Below are 27,666 nucleotides of genomic sequence, written 5' to 3' on the forward strand. Positions count from 1 at the left end.
AGGGAGGAAGGATGGAGAAAAAGAGAGCCGCACGATCTACGCAAGTCATTTTCTTTTCTCTCTCTCTCACCCAAAAAAAACTGGCATGTCCCCCAGCCCACCCCCCACTTCTTCAGCATCTTTGATAATTCTTCACGGAACGGGTTGGTTCCTCCTTTTTTCCACCCTTTTCGTCCATATACAGACATTTATATACACCACCCCCCACCGGCGTATACACTATATAGACAGAAGCAGTGTGTGTGTGTGTGTGTATACTATATATCAGCGTGCGACGTCGTTTTTGTCCCGCCACTCGCCCGGCGACGCCCTCTCACTTCGCACCTTTTTTTGTGTCTGTCTCTCACCTTCTTCTTCTCTTCTCTCCCAACTTGTTCTTGTTTTGGTTGCCGTTTTGCCACTGCTGCTGCTATTGCTGCTGCTATTGCTGCTGCTATTGCTGGTTGGGTCCTGTCATCATCATCATTTCCTCTTCTTCTTTTTAAGTTTTTGGGCTCGCAAGATTTCGGGGCTTTGATTTAAAAAAGAAGGAAAAAGGAAAAACAAAAAAACTTTTTTTCGGTGCGGGAAACAAGTCAAAACTCTTTGGCTGCCGGTGAGGGGGGAACTGACTGGTGGCGTGGAGGATCCAACTGCTGATAGCGTCTCTCTCTCTCTCTCGCTCTCCCTGGTTGTTGTGTGTCTGTGATCTTGTCATTTTTTCCCTTTCTGGAGGAGGACAAGAGACAAACAAGAAAGAGGAACTGTTATCAACACGCTTTTGTGCATCGTTCGTTCCGGGGCGGCCAATGCAACACACACACACAACAAAAACCCACAAAAGTTCGTGGCCCCCCTTGCACGTTCTTGTCTTTTTGTACCGACCGGCGCGCAATTCGGCGTCTTACACATACAACAACGACACACAGAAAACCGCAAGTGCTCGTGCCGGTGTCAGCGGCTGTTGACCCTCTGAACCGCTCCCCAACCCAAAAAAGAAGAGAAGGAAGGAAGAAGGTTGTTGTTGTTGTTGTTGTTGTTGTTATTGTCGTTGGTCGTGCGGTCCGTCCCGCTCGACTGTCCCTCTCACTCTCTCGTCTCTCACCTGTCCAGTCCGGCATCAACTGGTCGGCCAAAATAAACAGCACACACGCAGATAAGAACAACTCATCGAAAAAGGTAAAACACAAACTCAACCCAGGAATGGGCTTTTTATTTTTTATTTTCTCTCTCCTTTTCTTTCGATTGTGTGTAACGTACAACATGACAACATACCTATGGCCGTTGCGAAAAAATGTTGTCCAATGTTACAAAAGGCCCGGTGCTGTGTGTGTGTGTGTCGTGTGCCGTTTGTTTTTCTCCTATCGGAAAATGAATTGCACGCAACTATGTGTGGGCAAATCCCGGGGGAGGAATCATCCACACCTCCAAGAAATTTCTATTTTTCTCTTCAAACTAAAAAGAAGAAAAAGAAGAAAGAAATAGTTGCGTAGAGAGAAAGAAAAAAGATAAAGAAAAAGGCAACTGTTTGGGTAATCTAAAGTGATTAGAATGGCACCAAGTCACGAATCTTCTCTGTATAAAAAAGTGTGTAGTCTCTTCTCTTTTTCTTCAGCTTCTTTTTTTATTTTAAATTTTAATAAAAAAAGAAAATGGCATTATAAAATCTCAAAAGAAAAAAGAAAAAGAAGAAGAAAAAAAAGTTTGGACGAACCGGCACAAGTTCCTGGTTGTTTCTTTTAGGTATAACTAAAAGGGGTTTCTGCTCTCGTCTTATAACGCGATGGATAGATTGTCAAGTCTGCCGGCCGTAAAAGGGGATGCTGCTACACACAACCTGCTATAACTGCTATACGCACACACACACATAGTAGATAGTGAATATTTATTTATATACATAGTAGTACAGCAGCAGCAGCAGCATTTATAGATCTATGCACGGCCAGAGCGACACTTGTCTGTTGTTTTCTTTCGGTTGCGCAAGGAACAAAACTCGGACGGCCGGCGGCACTAGAGAGTGGCCAGCGCGCATAGAGAGGTCGATTTATTCGGTCCAGACGCCCATGAAAACGCAACGCCAAAAGCTGTAAAAGTGTCGGCTGGAGCGCGACCCGCAACATAAGACCAAAGAAAAAAAAAACAAGTTTCTTCTTAAACTTTTTTTTTGTGTCGGGGTTTATAGCAACACACACGCAATAAGAGAAGAAGAAAAAAAAGGGGGGGGGGAAGAGCCGAGCCTATTAAACGCCGAAAGGGGTTGAACAAAAAAATAAAAAGGTGTACACCTAGGCTGGCGAAAAAACTGGTCATTTTTACGCAAAAAGGTCATAAAATAAAATTTTCTTATTTTTTTTTTTGAAAAACCAAACCCCGCCGAAAATTCGGCGGGTTCCTTATTGCACGTCTAGTTGTAAAAAAATCTGGTCAATTGTATATAACCCTGGTTTTTTGGGGGGGAAGAAAAAAGAGAAGCCGCGCAAGAAGAAGAAGATGCTGATGCTGGCACAGTTGAATAAGGGTTCAAGAAACTCGGTACGTGCAAATCTTTGTCAACTGTCCGAGGAGAGACGGAAAAAAAGGGGGGCAAGCATATCCGCTTGTCCGTCAAGCATTTATTGTGAAGAAGAAGAAGAAGAAGCCGATGACGTGATTTGTTATGTACCAGGCTCATCCATCTATAGTACAGGCAAAGAGAGAGAGAGAGAGAGAGAGGAGGAGTCAGCAGCCGTTGGCGGGTATTGTATGCGAGTATATTGGATTTTTCATGGGCCCTTGTCTTTCTTGTTTGCCCATGTCAAACCAGAAGAATCTGATCCGTTTCAAGTGCTACAGCACAGCACCATCAGGCCCAGAAAATAGAATTGAACGCTGTACACACAGTCACCACCACCACGGCACCGCACACACGAAACACGAAAGAAGAAGAAGTTGAGAGAATTTGTGTGCAAGAGTACCCGCCCCCGCCGTCCCGTTTTCACGCCATTGTCTGCCGTGATTTGTGGGCGCTGCCGCCTGCTGCCGCTGCTGCTGCTGCTGCTGCTGCTGCTGCTGTGGCCGAGAGATTCGAATCTCGAAACAGCTCCCGACCGAGTCAAAAACATCCTGTTCTTTCTTATTGTTATTATTACACAGTAGCGACAAGGAAACACACACATCGTCCCCCTCTGACCGGAGGAGGGAGTGTATACTCATATCCCCTGTGTACTTGGACCTTGATGCATAATTCACAGATCCAGCAGCCGAGTCCATTGATAAATCAAACACAGTAACACACAGTGACGACAAAAGATTTTTTATTTTTTTATTTACGTTGAGAATTTGACAATGAAGCGATTCAGCCAAAAAAAAAAAAAAAAAAAAAAAACAGAATTGCCGAGAGAGAATGAAGCGAAAATTGAAGGAATTTAGATCGTCGCACACACACACACACTTGTCTGAGACTAAATGGCGTGTAGATATATCCAGCGATTAGTTGTCTCTTTCTGCTTTTTTCTCTTGTCTGTGTTGTGTGTATATTGAGGCGCTTGAAGGAGAGACGTGATGGGGTACGCGACGATCCACTTTGGATGTTTAGATGATTTTTCGGGTCTAAAAGGCAAGGAGAAAAGACAATGTAGTAGCTGATGAACGGTCCGACTATTGGCTATACAGGCTCGGATTACAGCACACACACACAAACTCTTCTTCTTCTTCTTATTCTTTTATTTATTTATTTTTTTGTTTACTGGCAAGATATAGGCGCTGCTCTGCTCTTTCTCCCCCCTCTTTTTTTTTCCCCGTATAGCCGGAGCTGCGCTAATTAAAAATCCCTGGGCCGTTCCAAAGAGGCAAGCGCAAACCTCTCGGGCGATCGACCCCTTTTTATTTTACTTTTTTCCTTATTTTCACGGGGTGTTTCTCCCTTCCCCCTTCTCTCTCCTGCAAATCACCGGGATAAAATGAAAGAGAGAGAAAAAGAGCTAAAGTAAGCAGACACGGGCCAATCTGATGGTAATTACGACCGAGAAAAAAAAGAAAAAAGGGAGACACACATAGTCCCAGCCAGCCAGCCCAGCCAGCCAGCGCAGCAGCAATCAAAGTTCTTCTTCTATTTGCTGGGGCGTCTCTCTACGGCTATTATATAACCGTCTGCCTGGCAAATGGGCGCTCTCCAGCACAGCCCCCAAACAAACGACTCGATGTGGCACTTCTTTCTTATAAATAGCGGTGCAAGATATTTGAGACTCTCTCTCTCGTCTCATCTCTTATGCGCATCGCAGCCGATGACCACGGGCCGTTCAATCTTATCGAAACAAAAAATAGCGGCGATTGTCTAGATTCTCTTCTGCGCCTTATTTTTCTTGTTTTCTGCAATTCAATGGCCGCGCCAAATGCTAAATGAAATCATAAAATACGCCAGAGAAATCAAAGACGCCCCATCGGCCATTTGTCGACGATCCCGCTGTTTAGCTCTCTCTCAGCTTATTAAGAGAATAACTTGCCAGACACACACACACATACACACACGCACGCACATATAACCTTGCCTGCAAATGTGTTTGTGGACGTGTAATGGGATGGTTTGTGTGTGTGTGCGCCGGGCGGTGGTGCCCCCTTGTGTGTACACACACTTTACTCTCCAACAAGCCAAAGACTAGAAGAAGAAGGAAAGAAGAAAAAAAGGGAAAAGCAAAGCAGCCAAAGGAGCTGCTGCTTGCTGCTGCTGCTGCTTGCTCTTGTGTGTGCTTTGCTGTGCCACATAACTCGGTACGGCCGCAGTATAGACGCACACAAGAGCTAAACTCTCCGCCCCATCCCAACTGCCTCCCACCATCACTACCACCTCCCCACATCTTTTTTTAAAAAGCGGCCCAGCCTTCTTTTTCTCCTTCTCTCATTCTCGTTCGCCTTCTCTACTAGACTTGTATACCATCAAGCAGAACACGAAAAACTGGCATCCCATAGGGTGGGTGGGTCTCTCTCAGTCTCTCCTTAGTCTCTCTCACTAGTAGAGTGTGTGGGATATACTTAGGCCCAGACTGGGTCGCTAGGCCCACACCAGTCTCGACTACGCTACCGTCGTGTTGTGTATTCTCGTCGGTCGGTCCGTCGTGTGTCCGTCTCTCTCTTTTTATTTTTCCGCCTTCCAAAACGGTTCGGTCCGTCGCCGTTCCGTCCCTTTTTTTTTTTTTTGGTTTTATTATTTCACACATGTGAGAGTGCAGAGTGGATCATCTCGTGGATGTGTCGTCGGTGCTGTTTATTCACACGAGCGAAATAACTATTTTTTCTCGCTCTCCTTTTATTTTGTTTTCTACCACCCCCGGAAAACAAACAAACAAACAAACAAACAAACGCAAACATTTATTTGATAAATTTCCGTCCGCTTGAGCAAAGCAGTGGGGTGTGTGTTGGAGAGTGTCTGGTAGTCACGGAATCGGTGCCCAGTGTTACATCCATCTTCCGATTTTCTCCTTTTTGATTTGATCGTGTAACGTCGTGTGTTCAATCGACATTTGAAAAACAAGCGCGGAAAACCCAAACCGCACAGAAACGATTTCGGACCCACCACCACCGCGGCGATCCTGCCGAATTATCCGCCGTAACGTACGTGTGTTGTTGCTGATTTGATTTACCTTTTTGTTTTTTGTTTTCTTCTTGTTTCTTCTTGTTTTTATCTGTTTGCTTGTGTGTTGTGTGTCTGGTCGGATCCAGTATCTGTTGGCCAGTTTCTTAAACGTCTACTTAAGACTCTAGTTAAGTCTCTAGCTCGCCTCTTAACTGTCCAAAGTGTCTACCTTGATGAATGGTCTCCGTAGGAGGTTTTTTTCCGTTTGGGGGTGGTTTCAAGCGGGGGCTGTCTCACGGTGGGTGGTGACCGTCAGTCGTTGAGCGAACCGGCCCACGGTCAATTTTGGACGCTCGTCGATTGGCGTCAAACTTGATTCGTTGACAAACAAATGCAATGGCCCTGATTGGCGAATGTCTGCTCCCGCCTCAAATATTCCTAGATTACGACTATTTCTTTCTTTCTTTCCTTTATGAATAAAATTTAATACTTTTTGTTTATAGTAAGATGGAGGAGGAAAACCCAAAGAGTCACATTCGATCGTTCGTAACGGCTTAACGCTTAACTGTTGTCAAAAAAAGAAAAAAGATCCGGGTGTCCATTTTTATGCTAAAAATTTGGTTGTGGTGTCACAAACATTTTCCCGGACCCGCCCGCCTAAATTCGATTTGTTTTTTCTGGTCAGTTAATTGTTTTATGTAATCAACATTTTTTATAGTGAGGCAAAAAAGGGGCGACGGACGTGAAATAGTCCCAGGTGATTGTTGTTTCTGGGTACAGACGGGCCCGTGGGGCCCGCCAGCATCATCGGTGCGATTTTGAATCGCTCTCTTCTTCTATTCGCTGATGGCAACAACTAGGAAAAAACACATTTTTCACCCGATTGTATGAAGAAAGAGCAGTCAGTTGCGAAACATTCACGTTGGAGTGCAGACAGTTCACATAGAGCGAAGAAGAAGAAGAAGAAAAAAAACCCTGAAAAAGAATAAGAGAGACCCGGACCCAACAACCAACCGGTCCTTGTTTTCTGTTTTCGTCCGTTGCGTGTTGCTCCCGATTTTTGCGTCTCTCCTCTAGTGGCGGTACAGTTGTCGTCGTTGTTGCCTTTTTCGTCCGCCAAAGTCACTCACACAAGACTAGACGAGTTGAGGTCCCCCCCCCCCCCTTGTTCGACGACGCAATAGAATCGAGTCCGTACGGTATATCAACGCAGTAGTAGGGCGGGGGGCACCAAATACAAAATTTCTGTGAAGGTTTTTTTTTCTTCTGATTTTTTGTATTTTAATTCATCGAGAGCGCGCGCGGAGAGCAAAGTGAAACTTTTTCTTTTTCCCGAAGGAGCGGACAAGAAAACGGGTTGGGCACGTGGCATTCCAGGTCAGATAGTCACTTGGCTTTGGCCTTTAGCCCGCGATTTATTAGCGCGCAGTGTCTCTCTCTCTTCTCGACTCTCTCACCTCTTCTTTTAATTCGAATTTTCAGACTTGACAAAGAAGAAGAAGAAGAAAAACTCTTTTGAAATTTGTACGGCACTCGTCGCAAACAAGGGACGAATCTTGAGGTAGAAAAGAAAAAAACCCACTCGACTCTTTTTTGGCCGGTATAGTTTTGGTGGCTGTGTGCAGTTGTGGCAAAGGCCCATTATTATTTTCGCTTCTTATTCTGTGCTCTCTGTGCTCTCGATATTTTCCCTTTCATGTGAGCGTGTGTGTGTGTCTCTTTTCTTGGTACTAGACTACTAGACTACTGCGGTGTATATATACATGTGCGCTATTGTGTGTTTGTGTTACATCTTTTCCTCCGTCTTCTTCTTCTCCTTCTTCTTCTTCTTCTTCTTGCTTCTTCTTTTGTTTGTGACCGCTGTTATAAAAGGGGAAGTGATGAGGAGAGGAAGGAACAATCTGAGCGACGATCCCCCAAACTCATCGATTGGGAGTGGCCGTCTCTTTGACTTGTTCTCATTGTAGTTTGCTGCTCGCTAAAAAAGAATAGAAGAAAAAGAAGGAGAAGAGGGGGGGGGGGAAAGTGTGTGTACATAAAAGACGCTTTGCCAACGAAAAGAAGAAGGCTGTACATACATAAAACAATCGAACCAATTAAGCTTTCCTGCGATAGTCTATAACCCAGCCGCCAGTCGCGTCGTCGTCTCCTTTTTGCTGCTGCTGCGCTCTTGATTCTTTTCTAGAAAACGTCTAGTGTTTGTTCACTGTCGTCGATTTCTCTCTCTCTCTCTCTCTCCGCCCCAGTCAAACACCCAGCCAAGCCTCAAACGTCGTGATAAAAGCCTGCCGTACAACGTCTCATTATTCCATCGGATTGCTCGCGCGCCCACTGAAAAAATAACCAAACTTATCGTAGACACCCTATATAACTCATGTGAGGCTATTGCGCACACATTTTTCTTCCTTTCAGGCCGGTTCGAATTGCGTCAGCGTAGACGAAAGAAACAAAAACCCCCCTCAAAAATTTTTCCTTTTTTTCTCTCTCTCTCTCTCACCGGATCAACCGGAACAGACTGGAATTTCCGTCGTAAGACTCGTGACGTGATGCCGTTTGCGAATTACCCGGGATCTTTTTTTTGATATTTTTATTTTTCTTTCTCTCTTGTATTGCGCGACGACACCATTTGCTCTCTGTCTGAAAAAATTCTGTGTAACTTGCGCAGCACATACGCAGTTTGATGATTTTGTGGCTGTGCCAACGGCGTGACCAAAAAGTGGAATTTAATGTTCGTTTTCTTTTTCTTCTTATTTTACTTTTTTTCTTGGACTCGGCGCGCTCACATCATCAGGATTTGATTTCTTGATTGGATTTTCCAATCGGACGGCCGAGACGAACGAAAATAAACCAAAAGCAACCAACAAACATTTTGGAGACCCGTTTTGAATGACTAGGTGTTCGTGGTGAGTGTTGTCCCGACAACCTTTACTTTTTTTTTTGTCTTGTCTTGTCTATTTTTAAATTATTTTTAGATTTCTTTTCGTGTTTTCTTAATTTGGATTGATCCTATTTGCTTTATCCGTCGGTCCAGCGATTGAAATTCTTTCCCGATAAAATAAAAAAAACCCGTCGGTGTTTTCTTTCACTTGTTCGTTTGGGCAGATGGTCGGAGCCATGGCACTGCTTTCGTCTTCAATGTCGATGCCGACCAGCGTCGTGGAAGAGTCATGCATCCGAGAGCATCCGTCGCCCAGCGGAAGCGGATCACCAGATGAATCCGCCAATTTGTTGGCCAACGCGCAACAGCAGCAGCAGCAGCAGCATTCCGTCAATAAGCGACGCCGAGTGGCGGCCGACACGGCGGCCCAGCGTCGCCGGCACCGCCAGCAGCGGACAGCCCAGCATCGGCTCTCGACGGGCCGGCGTTCTCAGCGGACCAACCGTCGCGACAACAGCGAGGACGACGAGGAAAACGACGAGGACGAAGAGGAAGACTACGACGAAGATGACGACGACGACAGAGATATGGACGCCGACGTGGGAGACGACGCGATAATCGACTCGCGTCGCGAGCCGCAACAACAATTGCCCAAACAGAAGCCGCTCCATCCTCAGCACCACCAACTGCAGCAGCAGCAGCAGCAACAACAACAACAACAACAGCAGCAACAACAGCAGTTGTACAGTTTGAGGTGGCACGACTTCCAGTCGTCGATTCTTTCCTCGTTCCGCCATTTGCGCGACGTCGAAGACTTTGTCGACGTCACGTTGGCCTGCGACGGTAAATCGTTCACCGCTCACAAGATGGTGCTCTCCGCTTGCAGCCCTTATTTCAGACACCTCCTCAAGGTAAACAACCCAAAAAAAAACCAGCAGCAGCTCTCCATCACATTCCGCTTATTGTTAAAAAAACCCCACCCACCCAAAAAGAAAAAAAGACTTTGACACGATCGATTATGTGTCCGCTCCGACGTGGGAATTATTGCGTGTCTATCCGATTTGGAGACCCCGGCCGTTATGTAAGAGTGGGAGCGTTTCTCCTTTTACGTCCATCGCTGACGAAAAAAAGGGCATAAATGGGATAGAGATCCTCGTTGCTGGTCTATTCTGGGATGGGGCTTCCGCTCTTCTTCGTGCCGTGACGCCGTCGTGTAACATCAGTTATCTCTCAGCTCAGGAGAATCTATCGCTCTCTCTGTGTGAGCCTAACCCCGTCGAGAACTCAGTGAAAATCTCTCCTCCTGGATTTTTTTTTTCCCTCCTCCTCTTCTGTCTAATCTCAAAGGCGGCAAAGTTTCCTATTCAAACGCTTTCCTTCATAATTTACAACGTCAGCTTCTTCTTCTTCTCCTTCTGCTGCTTCTTGTTGGAACGATATGATTGGTTCAACCCTGTCGCGATGCCAAGATCTCAGAGCCGCACTCGCTAGGCCTCTGACCTTTCGCCGAATGAAATAATCAATGCCATTTCCTTTTTCATTTTCATAAAAGGCGAATCCGTGTCAGCATCCGATCGTGATCCTGCGCGACGTCAAGTACCGCGACATGGAGGCCCTGCTGCGCTTCATGTACAACGGCGAGGTGAGCGTCTCCAACGAGCAGCTCCCGTCGGTCCTTCACACGGCCCGGATGCTCCAGGTCAAGGGACTAGCCGACGTCCCATCCAAACATTACCCCAACAGCAAACGAGTAAGTTTCTTCTTCTTCTTCTTAAAATAAAAAGAAATTGTCACCTGATGGTATGCTGCCGCATTATGATGCCATTGCGTCATGTGACCCACATACAAATTTTTCCTTTTTATGTGTCGAGTCATTTGGGGAAATTTATAAGAAAAAACCAATAAAACCAGCTGAAACTGAAATTTTTATATCAAGTCCCTCGATGCAGCTCACACCGGTGTGTGTACGCGCAACGTCAAGGATTTTTTTTTTTTTTTCTGGTGTACATTGGGAATTTCCTTTTATTGTTGCCTATTAAACGTGTTGAAAGATTTGGATTTTTTTTTTCCGTCGAAGAGAAAGTCGTAAAAAGAAACGAAAACAAACCTCATTTCCTAACGTTTTTTTTTTTTGTTGGATTTTATTTTATTTTTATTTCCCTGCCTCTTCGTCAATCACCAGGTGTCGGATTATTCGAACGAGACGCCGTCGTCTCGGGAGTCGTCGGCGGAACGGCGCCCGCTGGTCGGATTGGTCACGAACCCGCCGAGAAAACGGGTCAGATCGCGGTCAACCTCACCGATTTTGGCTGGGACTGGGGCGACGACGACGACGACAGCCATGGGCCATCCCGCGTCTGCTGCTGCCACCGTGGCGGCCGTGACGGCCACTCTGGTGGCAGCCAAAGCGGACGAAGGATCGGGAGCGAGGACTGACGGGGCTGCTGCCGGCCTGGTTGTGGTGACGGAAAACGGGCGGCGGCGACGAACAAATGAGGACGACGACGAAGATGAGGAGCACATGAACGACTTGGACGACGACTTGGAAGACGATCATCACCTCCACCACGTGAAAGTCACGATGGAGGAGAAGCAACAACAACAACAACAGCAGCAACAGCAACAGCAACAGCAGAGGGAGCAGATGCTGCTGGACGTCCACCGCGAGTCTCTGCTGAGTCAAGCGCTGGAAGGCCGGTCGTCGCAGAGTTTGATGGCCCATCTGTTGGCGGCCAGGAGAAGCGGCAACCAATCGGAGACGAGCTCCCGATCGGGACACGGAGGCGGTCACGGGGCGGGAGCCCATCATGTCGAGGACGACGACGCCAGTGACAGCGACAACGACACGGACGCTTCCGATCGAGACCGGACGGACGTCGGCGACCTGTCCAACACGGAGGACAACGTTTACCCGTCGTCCGGCATGGGCGATCATCCGCACCATCACCGATCCTCATCGCTGCACCATCACGGATCCGAGATGATGGTGCCGCCTTCCGGCTACGGCGCCCACCACCACCCGCTGCTCAACCTGCAGAGTCTCCATTCACTTTTCCCGCCAGGATCCATGGCCGGACCCAACGGCGGCGGCGGCGGAGGAGGCGGCTCCCACCACGGCCACGGACGTCACCAGCACGACAGCCACAACAACAACAACAACAACAATGATCTGGCCCAGGCCACCCGCCGTTCCCTGGATCTGATGCGCATCCGGGCGACCGATCCTCGCCCGTGTCCTCAATGCGGTAACGTATTACAAATCTGTTTGCGCTGCCATGACCGGCTGGACACATTTTTTGACAATGTCCGCGCGTCAATGAATTGCAGGCAAAATTTACCGGTCGGCCCACACCCTGCGGACGCATTTGGAGGACAAGCACACGGTTTGTCCAGGGTATCGCTGCGTCCTGTGCGGGACGGTGGCCAAGTCGCGTAATTCGCTGCACTCGCACATGTCGCGACAGCACCGAGGCATCAGCACCAAGGACCTGCCCGTCGTCCCCATGCCCGCCCCGTTCGATCCTGTTTTGGCTTCCTGCCTGCTGGCCAAGGCCGGCGTCAAAGGTAAGTGTAAGAGAGCCAAAAAAAAAATACGACACACAAAGTCTGTCTGACACGGCCGTTACTCACGTCACACATTCGATGTTTTTTTGCTGTGCAGTTTCTCCGGCGGAATTGGCAGCTCGCGCCTCGCCCACCAGCGGTAATCCACGCGGACGGACAGCTGATCTCCGATTGGACTTTAAGAGCCCCCATTCCGGCTCTTTACCTCCCGGCACAATCCCTCCTCAGGTGAGTTATTAAAATGGTTGATTGAGTCACATTCAGTTGAGAATAACAATTTTTAATTCCGGCTCTCGCAGGTGACGATTGGAGGACTGCAGTCCCACCGCAACAATCCGCTGCAGTTGATCCCGCTGGAACAGGATCCGGAAGATTTGAGTTTGGCACAGCAGAGGCTTCGTGGCGATGGCGGCCGGGATCACCACCACCACCACCGCCATCATCACCACGAAAAGGGCGGATCGGGCGGATCAGGCGGAGGAATGGCCACCATCTCTCCTTATGGTCCTGCCGCAGCTGGATTAGTCAACCGTTTGGGATTGTCAACCAAAATGGGTAAACACTGGTTGGAGACGAACATGCAGGCGGCCATGCAACAACAACAGCAGCAGCAGCAACAGGCCAATTCGCCTGGCAGTAATCACAATGCTTCCGGCGGCGGTGGCAACGGCGGAGGATCAACCGGAAGCGCTCTGCTCGACACTTACCTCCAGCTCATTGCTGAGCATTCTTCCAACATGGCCGCCGTAGCTGCTGCGGCCGCAGCCGCCCAGAACAACGCTTCCGGCGCTCCCAACAACAACAATCGCCCGCAGTCTTCTGAAGGCAATCAACACGGTGACCGTCCGGAATCGGCAGCAAATGTGATTGAAACCTGTGTCAAGCGCAGTCCCAAGACGACGGCCGACGATTGAATCTATACCCACCACCTCTCTCTACCCCCCCCCCCCCCAACACACAACACACACACACAATATCACATACAGAACGGTTTAAGTTTTAAAAATTTTAAAAACTATAAGAACTAACCTTCCAAATGAAATACCTCAGTATCAGCAGCAGAACAGACCTTCCTCAAAGCTCTTTGAAATCCCTCCTTTAATTATATTCACTACTAGTTCCGCACCTTTTTACCTCGCAGAAAAATCATAATAATAATAATAATACCTGAATCAATTGCAGAACAAAGCAGAGGGGAAAACAACAATCCAATTACAAAAATCCGGTCACAATTTCAAAAGAAAATAAGCCAGCAAAACTTTTTTTTCCTTCTTCCAAGTTTTTGAGAGAGAAAATTTATTTAATATTTTTCTTTTTTGTGAGATAGAAACATCTCGAAAATGTTAATAATTTCGTGTTGATGATGAGGAGCCGAGTATGCATGCAGCTGCAGAGTAAATGGGTATCCTTCTGTGTTTGTGAACCCGGTGATTTATTGTTATCGGTTATACATTCAACATTTTGTTGTTCGGGAAAGAAAAACACGAATGTTTTTTTTTCCTTCCATTGGGAGCTAATAATTATTAATGATTACATACATGTATAGACACAAAACAAAATATTGATTGACGAGCTTATTTGTTGGGAGGAAGAAAGGGGAAGACAAAATGTGAGGGCCACTATTCATTTTGATGTCATTTTCCGAAACGTGCGCAATGTGCCAAAATGAACGAAAACAACGGGAAAATAATTTACACAGAAAAACAAAATTAAAAACAAAAATGTGAATCCAGCGATCTGAACGAAGATGTTGTACAAATAGAGATTAGATCCTTATTTCACAAAAAAAGCAGTTTAACACAGATATACGTGAGCGAATGGCCTTATATGTTTGCAACTTTCCACGCCGAAAATGTGATCGATTATCTTACACAACAAACAAATTGACCCAATTTGATCACATATCCGCCCCATCTACATTTCCCATAGCAACACACACACAATATCTTTAAATCCGCTCCGTTCCAACCCCCATCTGTTTCAAAAAATCCGTCAAACAAACAACAGCCGAAATTCCTTTTTCGGCTATAGCCAAGTAAAATAACAGTTTAAACATCAAAAGGTACAATAATAACGCGCAGCGTATAGAAACAAAAAATAATAAAACATGTGTTGACGTTGTCGTATTATAAAAGAATATAGCTCTCTTCTTTTGGAATGTGAACGAAAGGTGACAATTCAAGAAGAAATGATGATGAAGCGTTTCTCGATGTATTTGTTCTTCTCTCTGTGTGTGTGTGCGTGTGCTGTGTGTGCTGTGTCCAATTTGAATAAGAGTCTCTCGTGGAAACATGTCGAAAAAATTAACCAGCAAAAAAGCAATACTGAACGATGCGCGTGTGTTAATTTCATTTTCGATGTCGACATATTTCTCTGTTTCTGTGTAATTTCTCATAACACTTTATAGCCCAGTATGTGCTCGCCATGTTCTTGCTGTCCTTTTTTTTCTGTTCTCTGAACAATTTTATGTGTGTGTTTATTTTTTCTTCTTCTTCATTATCTCACATGAAAATGGATAAGTGTGTGCGTGTGTGTTTAAATTAAATTCTGATGTTCGGTGACCCCTTTTTTTTTCTTTTTCCTTTTTTTTTCGTCCCTTTTGGAATTTTAATTTCTATATTCCCGAGCTCCTCCTTGCCTATTTCTTCTCTTCGTGCCAACACGTTCACCTTTGATGAATTCTTAATGAGAAGAGATCTGCGCACCTGACCGTTGCTGTAGTCAAACCGTGTAAAAGGGCAAATCATTTTATACATTTGTCCTGGGAAAAAGAGAAAGAACAAAAAAATAGGAAAAAACCAAACACACACACACACACACACACACACACTTACACGCCAAAAGAAAGCAAATGCTGATTCGAATAATCCCCCCATGCCACGCTCGTTAATTACACACACGACACAAAAGTCTAAGGAGAGAGAAATTGCCGTTCGTTTGATGCGCGCTGCTTCGTTTGTTATCGAATTCGGTTTATTTGTTGTTGTTGTTGTTGGTGTCTCATCCTCTCTCTTTTGTTGTGTTTAATGTTTAATTACCGCCGAGGGCTCGTTTTTTTACTACCTCAAAAGCCCATATGGGTTATCATATAGTTTCAGGATTCTGTTTCTCCTTTTTTTCCGTCTCTCATCTTTTCTCGAATTAATTAGCGATTTTATTGCACAGCGACCCTTTGGTTTTTTTGTGTTTCATCTCTTCATTCACCAGTTATCTCTTTTATATTATACACTACAACAGTATATATTATGTCTAAATTTGGATTTCACACAACGATTTTTGGTTGACTGTCTGTGTAATTTTTTGTTCGTGCGCTTTTCCTTCTCTTATCATTTGTCCCGCAACATTTTTTTTTTGTTGTTTTAAATTGTGTTCAGACTGATGTTGTCCAAAATTGTATTCGGTTTTTCGAAATCATCATCGTCCGAGATGGATAGCATCGAGGTGCCAAAACGAGCAAAAAAACAAATGGCGGCGTGTATTGTCAGCAATAGACTTACTATTTCAATCTCTATTAAACAAACAAAAAAAAATTGTTGATTTCTTTTCGCCCGTTTTTTACCGTTTTTTTCTGATATGAAACAGCAATAGAAATAATATCGAATTGATTCTCTTTGGCATTTTATTATGACCTTCCTCAGTTTCGGTGATTTTTATTTTTGGTTATTTTTCTTTTGGAGGAAATTTTTTTTATTCCCAAGCAGCTGAACGTATGACTGGACTTTGATTTTCGGATGGTCTTGGCCGCGGTGATGCAAGACTTCCACGATCCCCGTATAAAATATATACTCTGGCCGCCTCACGGATCCGCTTGCAATTCAACCGATTCATCCGCTGTATCCATCCACACCCGGGATGTCTATAGTATATAGCATAATACACACAACTCAGGTCACATTTCCATTGATACACTCCTCAGGTACCGAATAGCCCCAACGCAATTTCGAGCCGTAGCGTTCGGTGAATACGTAAATCTCCCGTTACCGCGATCCCACGATCCCAATACCCGCACCAGCAGCAGTAGCAAGACAACACATACCACATCTCAAACAATCTCTCGGTTCAAATATGATTTATATCGAACACTGGCAATTGAATGGAGCATATATACGTGACGTTTTCTCTTATATGCCTGTCGTCATCACGTGTTTTTTTTTATCGCTGTCCCGCGTTTGTTATTTGAAAATGAATCTGCGTGAGTGACTTGAATGAAATTTGATTCCGATTTGTTGCCTAAGAGAAAAATTGTCTGTCATTCAAGTGACCCTGGGAAAGTCACATACATATTAGTCGTTATTATACTTGATACCATAGAAAATTAATTACACGCACGTCGAAATCCAAAAAATAAAAAAGCTAGTCATGATATATTACAAATGAAATCTTATGGATCACGAGAACGGGCGTGTGACGATGTGTCGTTGTTGTTTGTATCGATTAACATGTTCTCAAGTAGATAAAAAAAAATAAAGAAAAATACTATGTATGCTATTGCCATTCATTTTCATTATTTTAAGACCTTATTACTATCCAAAGGTATGGGTCAAGCCGACCCCCTTGCGGCGCGTTGTAGTGTGAAGGGGTGCCGTGAACAGCCGCTTTTTATTTGGCTCGCCCGATGTGGTTGCTCGCTAGGCTTTTCAACGGTAGCAGGCGACTACCACATTTTTCGTAAGTTTTCTGACATATGTTGGATTACACGATTTCGAACAACATACGAGAAATGGGAAAGACAAGAGTGTGTTGTATTTGTGGTATTTCTTCAGATTATAAAAAGAAGAGTAGAAATTCCCGTAGCTTTTTTAATTTTCCGAACCCGAATATCAAAAAGTTAGTGCCGTTTGATAAGGATCTGTTGGAAAGGAGGCTTGTTGCATGGAAAGAAGTTGTTGGAACTAATTATGATAATGTCCCTATTGGGCTGACTTGTGTTTGTTCTGACCACTTCCAATCAGGTAAACTTCAGTTTTGTATTAAAACACTGAGAACTTTTATTTAACATCATGTATTCTAGGTAAACCAGCTCACTTTTGCAATTCAAACGATATTGATTAGATACCATCAAAGAATTTGGATCTGTTGGTCACTAACAAAACAAGAAACACTCAATATGCAAACGAACATTCACACAATTACAATGGTAGCTACATTTTGATAACATATATGTTAACTACTTTTGATTAACCAATTGTTTGATTTCCAGATGAAGAATCAAATGTTGATGTCACCTTACTTAATGATGACACAGCTTCATCATCAGACATTGTTGAAAACAGCACTGCAGCTACAGAGTACAGTAGTTCACAGCCTAATCCTAGTAAGAACAAACAGTAAAATGAAATGGAATTAAAAATTAAATGTATTCTAATCAGCATATGTTGTAGGTATAGATTTCATTTCAGCAGCCTGGAAATACAGAAATGAAATAGCAAGCTTGATCTACGACTTGAGAAGAGCTGGTGTTGAAAGCCCACAAGAATGTAAGTTGGGTGACTTGATTCATTTTCATGAACAGGATACCTACGTCAATGAAGCAGTCCTTATGAGAACACAATTAAACCAAAAGACAATTGCTTTGGAGTCGTGTAACCTCGAATTAGATAATATGAAGAAAGAGCTGGAAATAGCAAAGGAGTATATAGGTAACCTAAGAGCACAATTAGAAGAGAACACCCAAACATTGTGCTCATACCTAGCTAACCGCTCATAATTTGTGTTTTCTAATTTGAAATCTCAATCATGTGAAATCGCAATCAAAGTCTCAATCATGTCATCAGTATCAATGTATCAGTAATCAAAGTCTCAATCATTTGAAATCTCAATCATCAAAGAATTTTTTAATCTGTCGAGCGAATCAGATTACTTATTTTTATTCGGAAACGCAGGTTGGGTTTTTCAGTTTAGTTGTGGGATTCCGGACTGTGTTATGAAACACTTGAATTGCGGTTTGTTTTTTGGCAAAATATAGATCCGAATAAAACCTAGCTTTCTTTACAAAGTTCTTCTAACGACCGTTAGATAACTTGGACACACGTTAGAAGTTCTACAACTAGATGGCGTGGCATTCTCCTTTTTCCTCTAGCGCTGTAGCGGCAATAGCGCTACCGTTGAAATAAAAAAAAATCCATGAATGAATAATATTTCAAGCGGCATTGTATTCGGTCAAACACGAGAGGCTATACAGGTGCTATCTTGCCTTGTTTTGGCACGCAATCCTCAGTCTGGTTGGTTAATTCTAGTTTATTGCAGAATTCATCGCCAGTATGCATCGTTAAAAACACGGATCTGAATCCGATTAAACTAACGGAACCTCACCTGTTTTTTTCCCCTTTAATCACGAGCTTTGTAAAAGCACTCTAAACAAACAAAGCTTTAGTTCATGACTGGGAAATTCCTTTCAATGAATTTCCTTATCAACAACAAAATCCCAATTTCTTTTTACATTGATAGGATAAAAAGAAAAAGAATTTCTTAACCTTCGTGATTTCTTGACTATTTTCCGGCGTATAGCCATTCGAGTTGTAATGGACATCGATAGATGGTGTTTGCCTTAACTTTGGAATGGCTATTCTTTTTTGAATGACATAAGCTGTCGCCTGTCGGAAGTGGATAATTTTCACGAGAATGGGGGAGAAAGAGCGGTAATCCGACTCTTTGCTACGCATTTAACTAAGGGCAAACGAATGATTTCAATCATCGGGAGAGAAGAAAAGGTTTTGACAAGGGAACGGCGAGAGAAGCAGAAGAAGAAAGAAAGAAGAAGGAAACGCCCTCGATTCATTGCAGCCCAGTCAATCCAGCATCGCTCCGGAGGCGCACGGACGCGCTCTTTTCCGCTGTCTGATTGACGAGCATCGACGAAATACATTCCTTTTTCCATTTCTTTGTGTATTTGTTGTTGCTGCTCGCTTGCGCATTTCCCTCTCGGCGCTCAACGTCCGCCACTCTTTCGCCCCGACTGTTAAGAGATAATAATGTATAGGCTCCTTATATTCCTCCTCTTCTCTCTCATTCAGAGCCCCAATAACGAGAAAAGAAGGGTGAAGACAGAAGCTTATATCGTAGCGAAGAAGAAGAAGACTTTTTTTAAAAACATTTTTCTGATGGAATACACACATAGCGAACGATGAGTATACGGAGGAGCGTATCATATTGCACCCCGGAAAAAAAAAGTTTTTTCTTGGGGGGGAACGACGCTGGTCTCTTCAAGACGTTGGTTGTCGGCGCTGATGTTATTCGGTTAATCTTTTCCTCTCTGTCGAACGATGAACGCCACGTGTATCTCGTTTCAAACCACCCTCTCTGTCTCCAGTCTGTCCATCTACTGAGGCGGGAAATTCGAAATTCTAGACACCCAATCTAGCGCGGAGACCAGATAAACTCGTCGGCCCCCCCTCCAGCCCCATCCAGTTTTAAGGATGGAATAATCCAATGAATCATTGATAGTAGCCCATATAAAAAGGGCCAGACGTTTTGGAACACCTTGAAGCATTGATGGAGAAAAGACTGGTCGTCGTCGTCGTCGTTCGTGTTCTCTCGGTGAGAAAGTGACTTTAATACGGTTTCTCTTTCCACTTTGAAGCAAAAGAGGAAGAAGGGAAGACAACACGAAGACCACCACCGTGGGATACTTGTCTTTTTCTTTTCTTCCTTCATTTCCTTGTCGCCTTTTTCTTTTTTTCAAAAAGGAAAAAAAGGAACGTGTAACGAAGGCCCTCGGCAGGGCTTAGACGCCGACGGACGCACAACCCCCTCCAAGATTATATAGGCGGCGATGGCTTGCCGTTCACGTTTTCCGTTCGATTATCAACGAGCGCGGGACGGTATATTACCATACGCGATAGAGTTTGAACGTATCGCGGGAAAAGATCTTTTATTTTTTCACTGGGGGGTTAAATTTATTTTTCCCCCTTTATGTATTGTATAGTATCGACTCTCTGCACAAGGGACACAGAGAGCATGTGGAAGTACTTATGATTTTGTTTCCCCATATAAGAAGAACTCGGCATGATGATGCATGAAGATGTCCGACCCGTCGATCCGGCCGCTCATCGTTCATGTCCATTTTCACCCCCGACCGGCTCTTTTACACCCCCATCAAAAGCCGCGCTGTATAATAAATAAAAGTAAAGTGCATATAGTTGTGTGTGTGGTGTCCGTCCGTGCAGCGCAGCGCAGTACATGTATACCCCCAGCGCCAGCGCAGTATCCCCTTAAAGGAATACATCACATCTGATCGGTGGAGAAATCTCTGACTGATGGATGATCATCTCTTAAGTGATGTTCAATGGGGGTACAGCAACGTCTAGAGGAGAGGCGAAGGGAAAAATCTCCGGCCAGATAGAGTCTCTCTCGTGCGGCCCGTCTGGGAAATGTATTCAAATGACGCGGCTCAAAAGTCCCTTTTATTATTTTTTTCATTTTCCCAGCAAAACAACATTCCTTGGAGGAGCTATAGGGTCTCTAGGTGACGGTGCCGGATGGTTTCCCGATTTTCCAGGGTGGAGGGAGAAAGATTTTGTTCAATATTTCTCCGCGATAGTTTTTTTATTTTTATTTTTCTTTTCTTCCCTTTTGTCAACGTGACAACCAAAACGTGCAGCTCCGAATGGGTGGGTCTCTCACGTCCGTGTGTGCCGCGGTACATTGTTGTGTTTATCGACGGGATATCGATATACTCGGCTCACTGTACAAAACGACGCCAGTGTTTTCGACTTGTTCCATGAATTATGTAGCGGTGCCCATCGCATTCCATATCCAACTGAATATCTTACAAGGGGAGAAATCATCACAAAGGGAATAATAATTTCCTGGTTTTTGGACAAGTCCGTTGGACAACACAATATAGCGATACCATCTTGTTGAAATTTGCGACGTGCAGCAACGGCCAGATCATCTGATTACGTCGTCATCATAAGGAATGAAAAAGAAGCGCAACAATACGAAGAAAGATAAGACATCGCTCGAGAGAGCCACCATTTTGCCACAAAATGGTTCACATAGATCGAAATCAACGTAGAGAATATGATTCGAAAGGAATACATAAAAAAGATAGACCTCGGACATGATGTCGGTTCCAAAGAAAAAAATAAATAAATAAAAAAAGGAACAACGGACGCACGAAAGTAAAAAAAAGAAGTTGGAGCGCGGCTGCTACTCCATGAGCGGGGTAACACAATACGGAGCAACAACACAAGAGAGAGCGGACTATATGAGTGGTGTGCTCTAGCCCCTATATGTTTATTGTTGTATGATTTTGAATTCAATCTATGCGGTCTATTGTAACTCTCATTCGGTTCAGGCGGCGGTGGCCACCTGGACCTCTCCGAGTTTGAGAATATTACAACAAGCGCGCTACACATTTTCATGAAGGGAATAAATATCTTTTCCCTTTCTCTCTTGTGTATCCCTTTCTATCCTTCGCAACAACAGGCCAACAGCAAAAAAGAAAAGAACTTGAAATACACATCAGTAGCATACACCACGTACTACTCTATCGAGTGCACATATTGGAAAGGGTATGAAGGATTAAGCCGACGCCGTTTCCAATGATATCAACTTGACGTTGAAATAACGTAAAAAAAAATATCTGTGTGTTTTTGTTTTTCTCTGGAAATTTATTTCTGACTCTCGGTGGAATGCGGTCCACGTCGTGGAACCCCTGAACAAAAAAAAATCTCATTTTCTTTCTTATAATCGACGCAAGGACTCGCCAAGTCCCACCGATTAGATAAAGCCTCAGCATATGTGGATTCAACAAACATAAAAAAGGCGCTGCTGCTGAGCTCCTGTCTCAAATAAAAACAAAGCGGAAGAAAGAAATCCTCAATTGGGATATAGAAGGTGAAAGACAACACACTCCAACTTAGAAAAAAAGGAAAATTTCGTTCGGTTATTTATTTTTTGTTGTTTTGAAAAAAAAAATCAACCACACGTCACGACTGTGAAAAAGATTAGAGCGTTTCTCGTCGATGTTGATAAATGCCTACATTCATCCATCACTTGGCCAGCAGCCGAGAGAGACAACGACAGCCAAAAAAGAAAAAAAGAAGTTTTTAAAACACACAAAAAAGAAAAATAAATATTTTGAAAAAGGAGAGCAGTTTTTCTTTAGATCCCGAACTCGACAATGAACTTTTTTCCTCATCATCGACATTCGTGATGCTGCCGCTCGTGATCGAGAGGAACGCCGCCAATAAACACACACAAAAAAGCCGGCATAACTCATCATAACGAAGATGCTCATTTAACGCCATTGAAAAATGTGTAATAACGAGCCGCGAGAAAAACAAACCAATTTCCCCCCGTATTTTGTTCAAACGAAAATTTAAAAGAAATGGCGCTGGGGAATTTTATTTATTAAATTTTTAACTTAATCAAAAGTTATGAAAGAGTACATGGTGAACCTTTTGCAGAGTACAATATACTGTTGTTGAGAAGAAAATTTATTTCATCGGTTAGCTGGTTGTGGTGAGCTGAGCTGTGGTGTGGTGGTGGTACTAAGAAGTACAGGGGGTGATATATATACCGAGGGCCGGAGGAAGAAAAGGGCCCTCGAGAGGGCGCCCGGGGGGGTTCAGGCCGAAAAAGCCGCTAGATGGTCCCTGCCTGAGCCCCAGACCGGCCAGTGTTGTTCTATCGCTCTGCACCGTTGCACGTGTTGGTGGTGTTTCCCTCCATTTCCCGTAACCATTTTTCATGTGTGCTCTTGTCTTGTTGCAAGTGTGTTGTGCACATTTCTCGTGCCACCGACTTTATTTCTCTGTTTTGGGCTGAAAAAGAAACAACGACCACACGATTGGCCACTGGTACACCACAACTCTTTTTTGATTATTATTCCCGATCTTTTCACGCCAATCTAGCCATCGGATTTACTCTAGCGAATAAATAGTTAACAGTACGGTGCCGCCATTATTACGTTGTCGTAAACTGTATCGACTGCAGTGCCTCGTGTTTGTGTAGTGTGCCGGGCAAATTGCCGAAGAAATATCACAAGTGCATCGACGACGACCCACCCACGTCAAAGGAAGAAACACACACCGAAACTTCTCATGGACGGGTAATAAGTTGTTTGAAGGAAGAAAAGTTGTTTTCTTTCTCTGTGAAATTCAACTCCTTCTTTTCTCTCTTTGCTTATGTCATTTGATTTACGGGTTATCGTGAAGGGTCTCTGTCAGTCTGTGTGTGTGTTTGCTCTCGCTGTGTGTGTGTGTGTGGCACATGTTTGAATCGTGTGTGATCCACTCGCTTCTGTGTAAAGAAACGCACGAAAGTGCAACGACTGCTGGAAGGAACCAACGCTGTTTGGATGAAAGCGGATGCACGATCCACCCATCCGCCGTTACTTTGACTCCACGATAGTTTTTATGATCGACATGTCCCCCGACAAAGTAAATACAGGGCAGCACGTTCTAATCCGCGTGAAATAATGAACCGTTGTTGTTGGGAATCAGTGTCAAAATCTCATCAGTCAGGTGACGCCGGCCCAGTGCGGGTGAAATGCTTCATTAAGCTCACAGCAGCAGCAGCAGCAGTAGTCCCCTTCTGGGTTGTTGGTGTTGTTGTTTGCCTAATGGGCTAATTATGTCGCGTTTGTTATGCTCGTTTCCGGACGGCCCGGATTTCCTACGTGCCATTATTCTCTCGTCTGTCATTCCACTTTTCTGCCATTTCCTTTCCATCTTCCACTTTCTTTTTGCAAACCAAATCCTTTCAATCTTTTGACACGACATGACCCTCATCCAGGCATCAGCTGCTTATTTAACCCTCCTTCTTAGGGCGGACCATTTTTTTTTTTTGTTCTGGGAGGGTTTCAACCTCCTGCCGACTGAATAAAGCGGATAAATCAATCAAAATTCCTACCTTTTTGACCTTTTCCACGCCTGTGTGTTTCTCCATCGAAATCCGCGCACACAAACATACCGAACTCTCGTCGAATAATAGCGGCCCGTTTCACCTAAATTCGCCCTGCGCCCAGAGAGTCGACTCGTTTGTTGCCTTTTCTTCTTTCTGAACGATGGGGGAAAATTTACGACTCCATTATTCGTCGTCGTCCGGATTTTTGCTTTCTGGGAAAATTTTTTTTTTTTCGACCAACATTTTTACATGTACAGGGAACCGTAAAAAAAGGAAAAAACTTGAATGACTGCTGGACGACACTAAGCTACTTATATCATTATATGCTTGTGTGTTTTTCCTTTTTAAAGGGTGGACGTTAAAAAAGAAGGAAAGAAATCCGGAGGGACTGCCAATGTTTGTTAGTGTTTTGTTCAAGTCGCCATGTCTTCCGGATTCGTAGTTTATGTAGTGGGACATTATCGGCTATTTTCCTTTTTTCCAAATAGGGCTCTAATTACTTCATTCTCAAAGTTCGTTCAAGAGTTCATTTTGTTTATTTATTCTTCATTTTTTTTTTTTTTTGCTTCTTCTCTGAAGATGTAACTGGAATTTTTCCCAAACATTCCCGGATGTTTGAACTTTTTTTTTTCTTTCACTCGTTTTTTAATTTTTCTGAAATGAAAACCAAACAGCACACTCCCCGAAAAACACACACGGACATTCTGTAGTCAAATATGAGATGAAATCGAGTGCGACGTGACATTCCTGGACGGCCGAGGAACGCTAATACGATAACTAGATCCTTCCACCCTACAACAGACGTCCCACATTTCATATATACTCTATAGTGCCATACAAAATCCCCATTTAGCAGCTTTCCATTGCAGATGAGACATCGTCTGTCATATAGCACCAAAGAACTCTTTTTTTTTCTTCGTTCGTTTATAAAGGAAGTGTTATTGTGTGTAATAAATATCTACCTACTACCAGGTGCAGGCATCATCAAGCGATAATGTGATCACGGGAATAATACGCCGTAGCGTTTCGAATGCGGGAATGCGCCTGAATAGTTTCCTTTTCGTGTAGAACGTGATCGATTACCGGGACGGGGATGATATGATTGGAACATAATCTCCCAACACAGCGATTACTATCTTCTTCTTCTTTTTTTCCCCTTTGCAGTATCTTCTTCTTCTTCTGGAACTTTTCTTTCGGTTATTTGGGTGGGAGTCGCCAAAAATGTCTTGTGCCAGTTCCTCAAAGAGGGGGTGCGGAGGGGGAAAAATAAGAAATGGTAGGCCTGATGGTTCGCCGCCACAAGGGGCGAGGAGGAAACGTCGATGCTTTTGCTGCTCCGGCCGCAACAAAATTAATGATGGAATATAAATCAACCAAAAAGGGAGAAGAAGAAGAAGAAGGTGTATGTATGCATGTATATATACATACACATGTAGAAGGGAAATTTTCCCCGGAGAAAAAAAGAAAACTACAACATTCTCGACCAACACCCTCGAAGTATATTCACCCTCAAAAGAAGAAGAAGGAAGATTCTCGGCCCCGGCTGTTACAACCCACACACATACGAACACCCCTGCTGCGGGTCCCAAACCATAAAAATGCCTTCCACCCCGAAAGACATGCATCTCTTTCACATTCAATACTGATGATTTTTTTCTCCCCTTATAGCGCTGCTTCTTATATGTATATTCGTTATTTTCTCTTTCTCTCTCTTGCTCCTACTGAATCATTTGCTGACCTGCTGCTTCGAATGTTGTGGGGTGTGCTGCTGGCCGAGCAGCGCGCGTGATTTCGAATCGTTTCTTTTTTACATGCAGTTGGGACGAGTTTATTTTTTCTTCTTCTTTCTTCGACGACGTTGATTGTGATGGATCGCCCTGATTTTTGTTTCTTCTTCTTTTTTTTCTTTACTCCCCTCCATCATCCGATTCAACATCCCCAGGTTGGCCGCTGAGCTGTTGAGACAATAACGTGTGGTGGCCCGTTAGGTATTTACTCCGCCATCCACTCCCGGAGAGAAGAGGTCAATACATACCTCTACCCCCTTCGTCCCGACAACAGCAACAACAACAACCACAACAGATATGCCGAGCTGCTGGAAATTGGCCTGGTGCTTCTGCAGCGACCCGGGACGCCGACCGAAAATCAGTTCGCCCGTTCATCTCCTTCTCAAGGTAATCATCCCGATAATCATTATTATTTGGTGTTGGTGGGGTTGGCTAGCTGCCATCAAGTAGTAGTAGTAGTAAACTCTCTCAAGGCAGTTACATCTCTATATGCCATCCCTCAACCGATTCAACCTGTTCACGAAATGGCCAAAACTGAAAAAATTGAATAGAACCAGGAAGTGATGGAAAGGTTATTTTCGCTATTATTACTGCCGGCCCGCTGAGAGCTGCCAGGGCTATTTCTATTGCGTCTTGACGTAGTACATATCGCCACTAGCCATGCACCTCGGTGTATGTGCAAGTATGCAGCCGACAGACACACTTCGCTATGTGTTAAGAATGAAATGAAGGAAGAAAAAAAAAGAGACTCACGTGAGCGTGCGTGTGTGTGTGTGTGATCGTCAGGGTCGGTCGTGAATTGAGCTCGAGCCACCGCAAGGTCGCACTCTCTGCCGACGAGTTTTTTTTTTTTCTTTTCTTGTTTCTTCTGCAGCGCTTACAAGTCTAGAATTTTTCATCTGCAACACAATTGAAGCTGTGCCCGTAACAATGGCTGTCGTGATCCAACGCGTGCCGGAAAATATGACGCTGCAAAGACGCCGAAATAAACTGGGTGGCAGGAGGGTATACATCATACATCTCCACCAGGGCCGTCGCCGTGAATTCCCACTAGATGCACTGTGAGCACTGCACAGTGTTACCAAACAGACGAAATGAAAGCGTATAGAGTTCTTCTTTTGGCGGCGTAATAGACGATGATGATGAGGTCGAAAAGAAAAGGAAAAAAAAAAAAAGATTTCAAGGACCGGGAGGGCCGACGAAAGACATTGAGGAATGTACCATGTACTACTTTATTTCAGAATCCAAGCTAGGCTGCAGAGTATAGTAGTTAGTTGGCGCCTTTGTAAATTCGACCTGCTCCTGCTGCAACGGCCGTATAATCAGTACACGCAAACTCGGGCGTAAATGGTGGCAGCGCATTTTTCTGTTGTCTTACTTGTACGCCCGCACGGGCTTCTGTCACGGGATGATCACGGGGGCGTGAATAGGTGGTGCGCGCCAGAGATCATCTGGCACTCGCAGGAAATCATCAGTCTCCGTCAAAAGCCAAGAAAAAGAAGAGCCCGCCATTGCGTCAGGAAATAATCATCAAATAAAAATAACGAGAGAGAGAAGTAGAGAACCTACAAGGAGCAAATTAGCCAGGCATTTCGGGATGATTCACCGTCCGTGCCATTACGGGCCATTACACGGCACAAAAAGATGTTGAAGAGGGCTTTTATCTGTCAGTATCCTCGTCAATTTGGCACTGTAAAAGGAAACGAGAGCTCTTTTTCTTTTTCTTTCTTGTTGCATCAGATTGTCGTCGGTTCGTACCAGATATGGTTGGATGCGACCGTTTAAGGATGATGTACACTCGTGTGTGTACATATGGGATAGAGAAAGAAACCTGTCTCTCTTGAGAAAGGTTCGCTCTACCGAATCTCAAGACAACGGCCAATGTAATCACAGACACCTTTCGACACGTGTAGAAACTCCCAGCTCGACGGAAAAAGTAAACCAGTGACAAGACAATAAAGGGTCGCAATCAACAATGATCGAACGTAAAAACTCTTACGGTTTTCGTGAGTCATTACATGTTTACTGCGTTACCAGCGCTTTTCACGCAATCTCTC

General features: G+C 44.4%; 2 protein-coding genes and 1 long non-coding RNA gene across 14 annotated transcripts in view; all 3 read left to right on the top strand.

Moving 5' to 3' along the window:
- Positions 1 to 112: 112 nt before the first annotated feature.
- LOC124313863 (protein abrupt-like) lies at positions 113 to 14,530 on the top strand. 8 transcript variants are annotated; one of them, XM_046778679.1, is made up of 8 exons: positions 113 to 1,158; positions 8,319 to 8,430; positions 8,630 to 9,316; positions 9,958 to 10,155; positions 10,588 to 11,650; positions 11,733 to 11,969; positions 12,067 to 12,197; positions 12,269 to 14,530. In XM_046778679.1, exons 3-8 carry the CDS (start codon positions 8,630 to 8,632, stop codon positions 12,881 to 12,883), a joined length of 2,931 nt encoding a protein of 976 aa, XP_046634635.1. In that variant the 5' UTR covers positions 113 to 1,158; positions 8,319 to 8,430; the 3' UTR covers positions 12,884 to 14,530. The 8 variants fall into 8 exon arrangements, with proteins under 8 accessions (XP_046634635.1, XP_046634629.1, XP_046634633.1 ...); XM_046778673.1 differs by lacking the exon at positions 113 to 1,158 and adding an exon at positions 4,711 to 5,565; XM_046778677.1 differs by lacking the exon at positions 113 to 1,158 and adding an exon at positions 6,056 to 6,207.
- Positions 14,531 to 16,531: 2,001 nt separating this feature from the next.
- On the top strand, positions 16,532 to 17,959 carry LOC124315011. Its single transcript, XR_006911468.1, has 4 exons — positions 16,532 to 16,921; positions 16,981 to 17,106; positions 17,170 to 17,283; positions 17,351 to 17,959. It is a non-coding gene; the product is annotated as an uncharacterized LOC124315011 (long non-coding RNA).
- A 4,649-nt stretch (positions 17,960 to 22,608) lies between these two features.
- LOC124313854 (tensin-1-like) overlaps positions 22,609 to 27,666 on the top strand; it is a 53,289-nt gene continuing 48,231 nt past the window's right edge. For all 5 annotated transcript variants that reach the window (XM_046778650.1, XM_046778651.1, XM_046778658.1 and 2 more), the window contains exons 1-2: positions 22,609 to 23,025; positions 25,765 to 25,996. In XM_046778650.1, coding sequence (XP_046634606.1) covers positions 25,907 to 25,996 — 90 coding nt within the window. In that variant the 5' untranslated portion in view covers positions 22,609 to 23,025; positions 25,765 to 25,906. The remainder of the gene's footprint in view (positions 23,026 to 25,764; positions 25,997 to 27,666) is intronic.

The sequence above is a fragment of the Daphnia pulicaria genome, chromosome 10, assembly GCF_021234035.1.
Source record: "Daphnia pulicaria isolate SC F1-1A chromosome 10, SC_F0-13Bv2, whole genome shotgun sequence".
Lineage (NCBI taxonomy): Eukaryota > Metazoa > Arthropoda > Branchiopoda > Diplostraca > Daphniidae > Daphnia > Daphnia pulicaria.

Bases quoted from the DNA above. Each gene is read 5' to 3' on its own strand.
- LOC124313863 (XM_046778679.1), top strand. From the start codon at position 8,630: ATGGTCGGAGCCATGGCACTGCTTTCGTCTTCAATGTCGATGCCGACC. The intron at 11,970-12,066 runs GTAAGTGTAAGA...TTTGCTGTGCAG, and splicing joins GGCCAAGGCCGGCGTCAAAG to TTTCTCCGGCGGAATTGGCA. The intron at 12,198-12,268 runs GTGAGTTATTAA...CGGCTCTCGCAG, and splicing joins CCGGCACAATCCCTCCTCAG to GTGACGATTGGAGGACTGCA.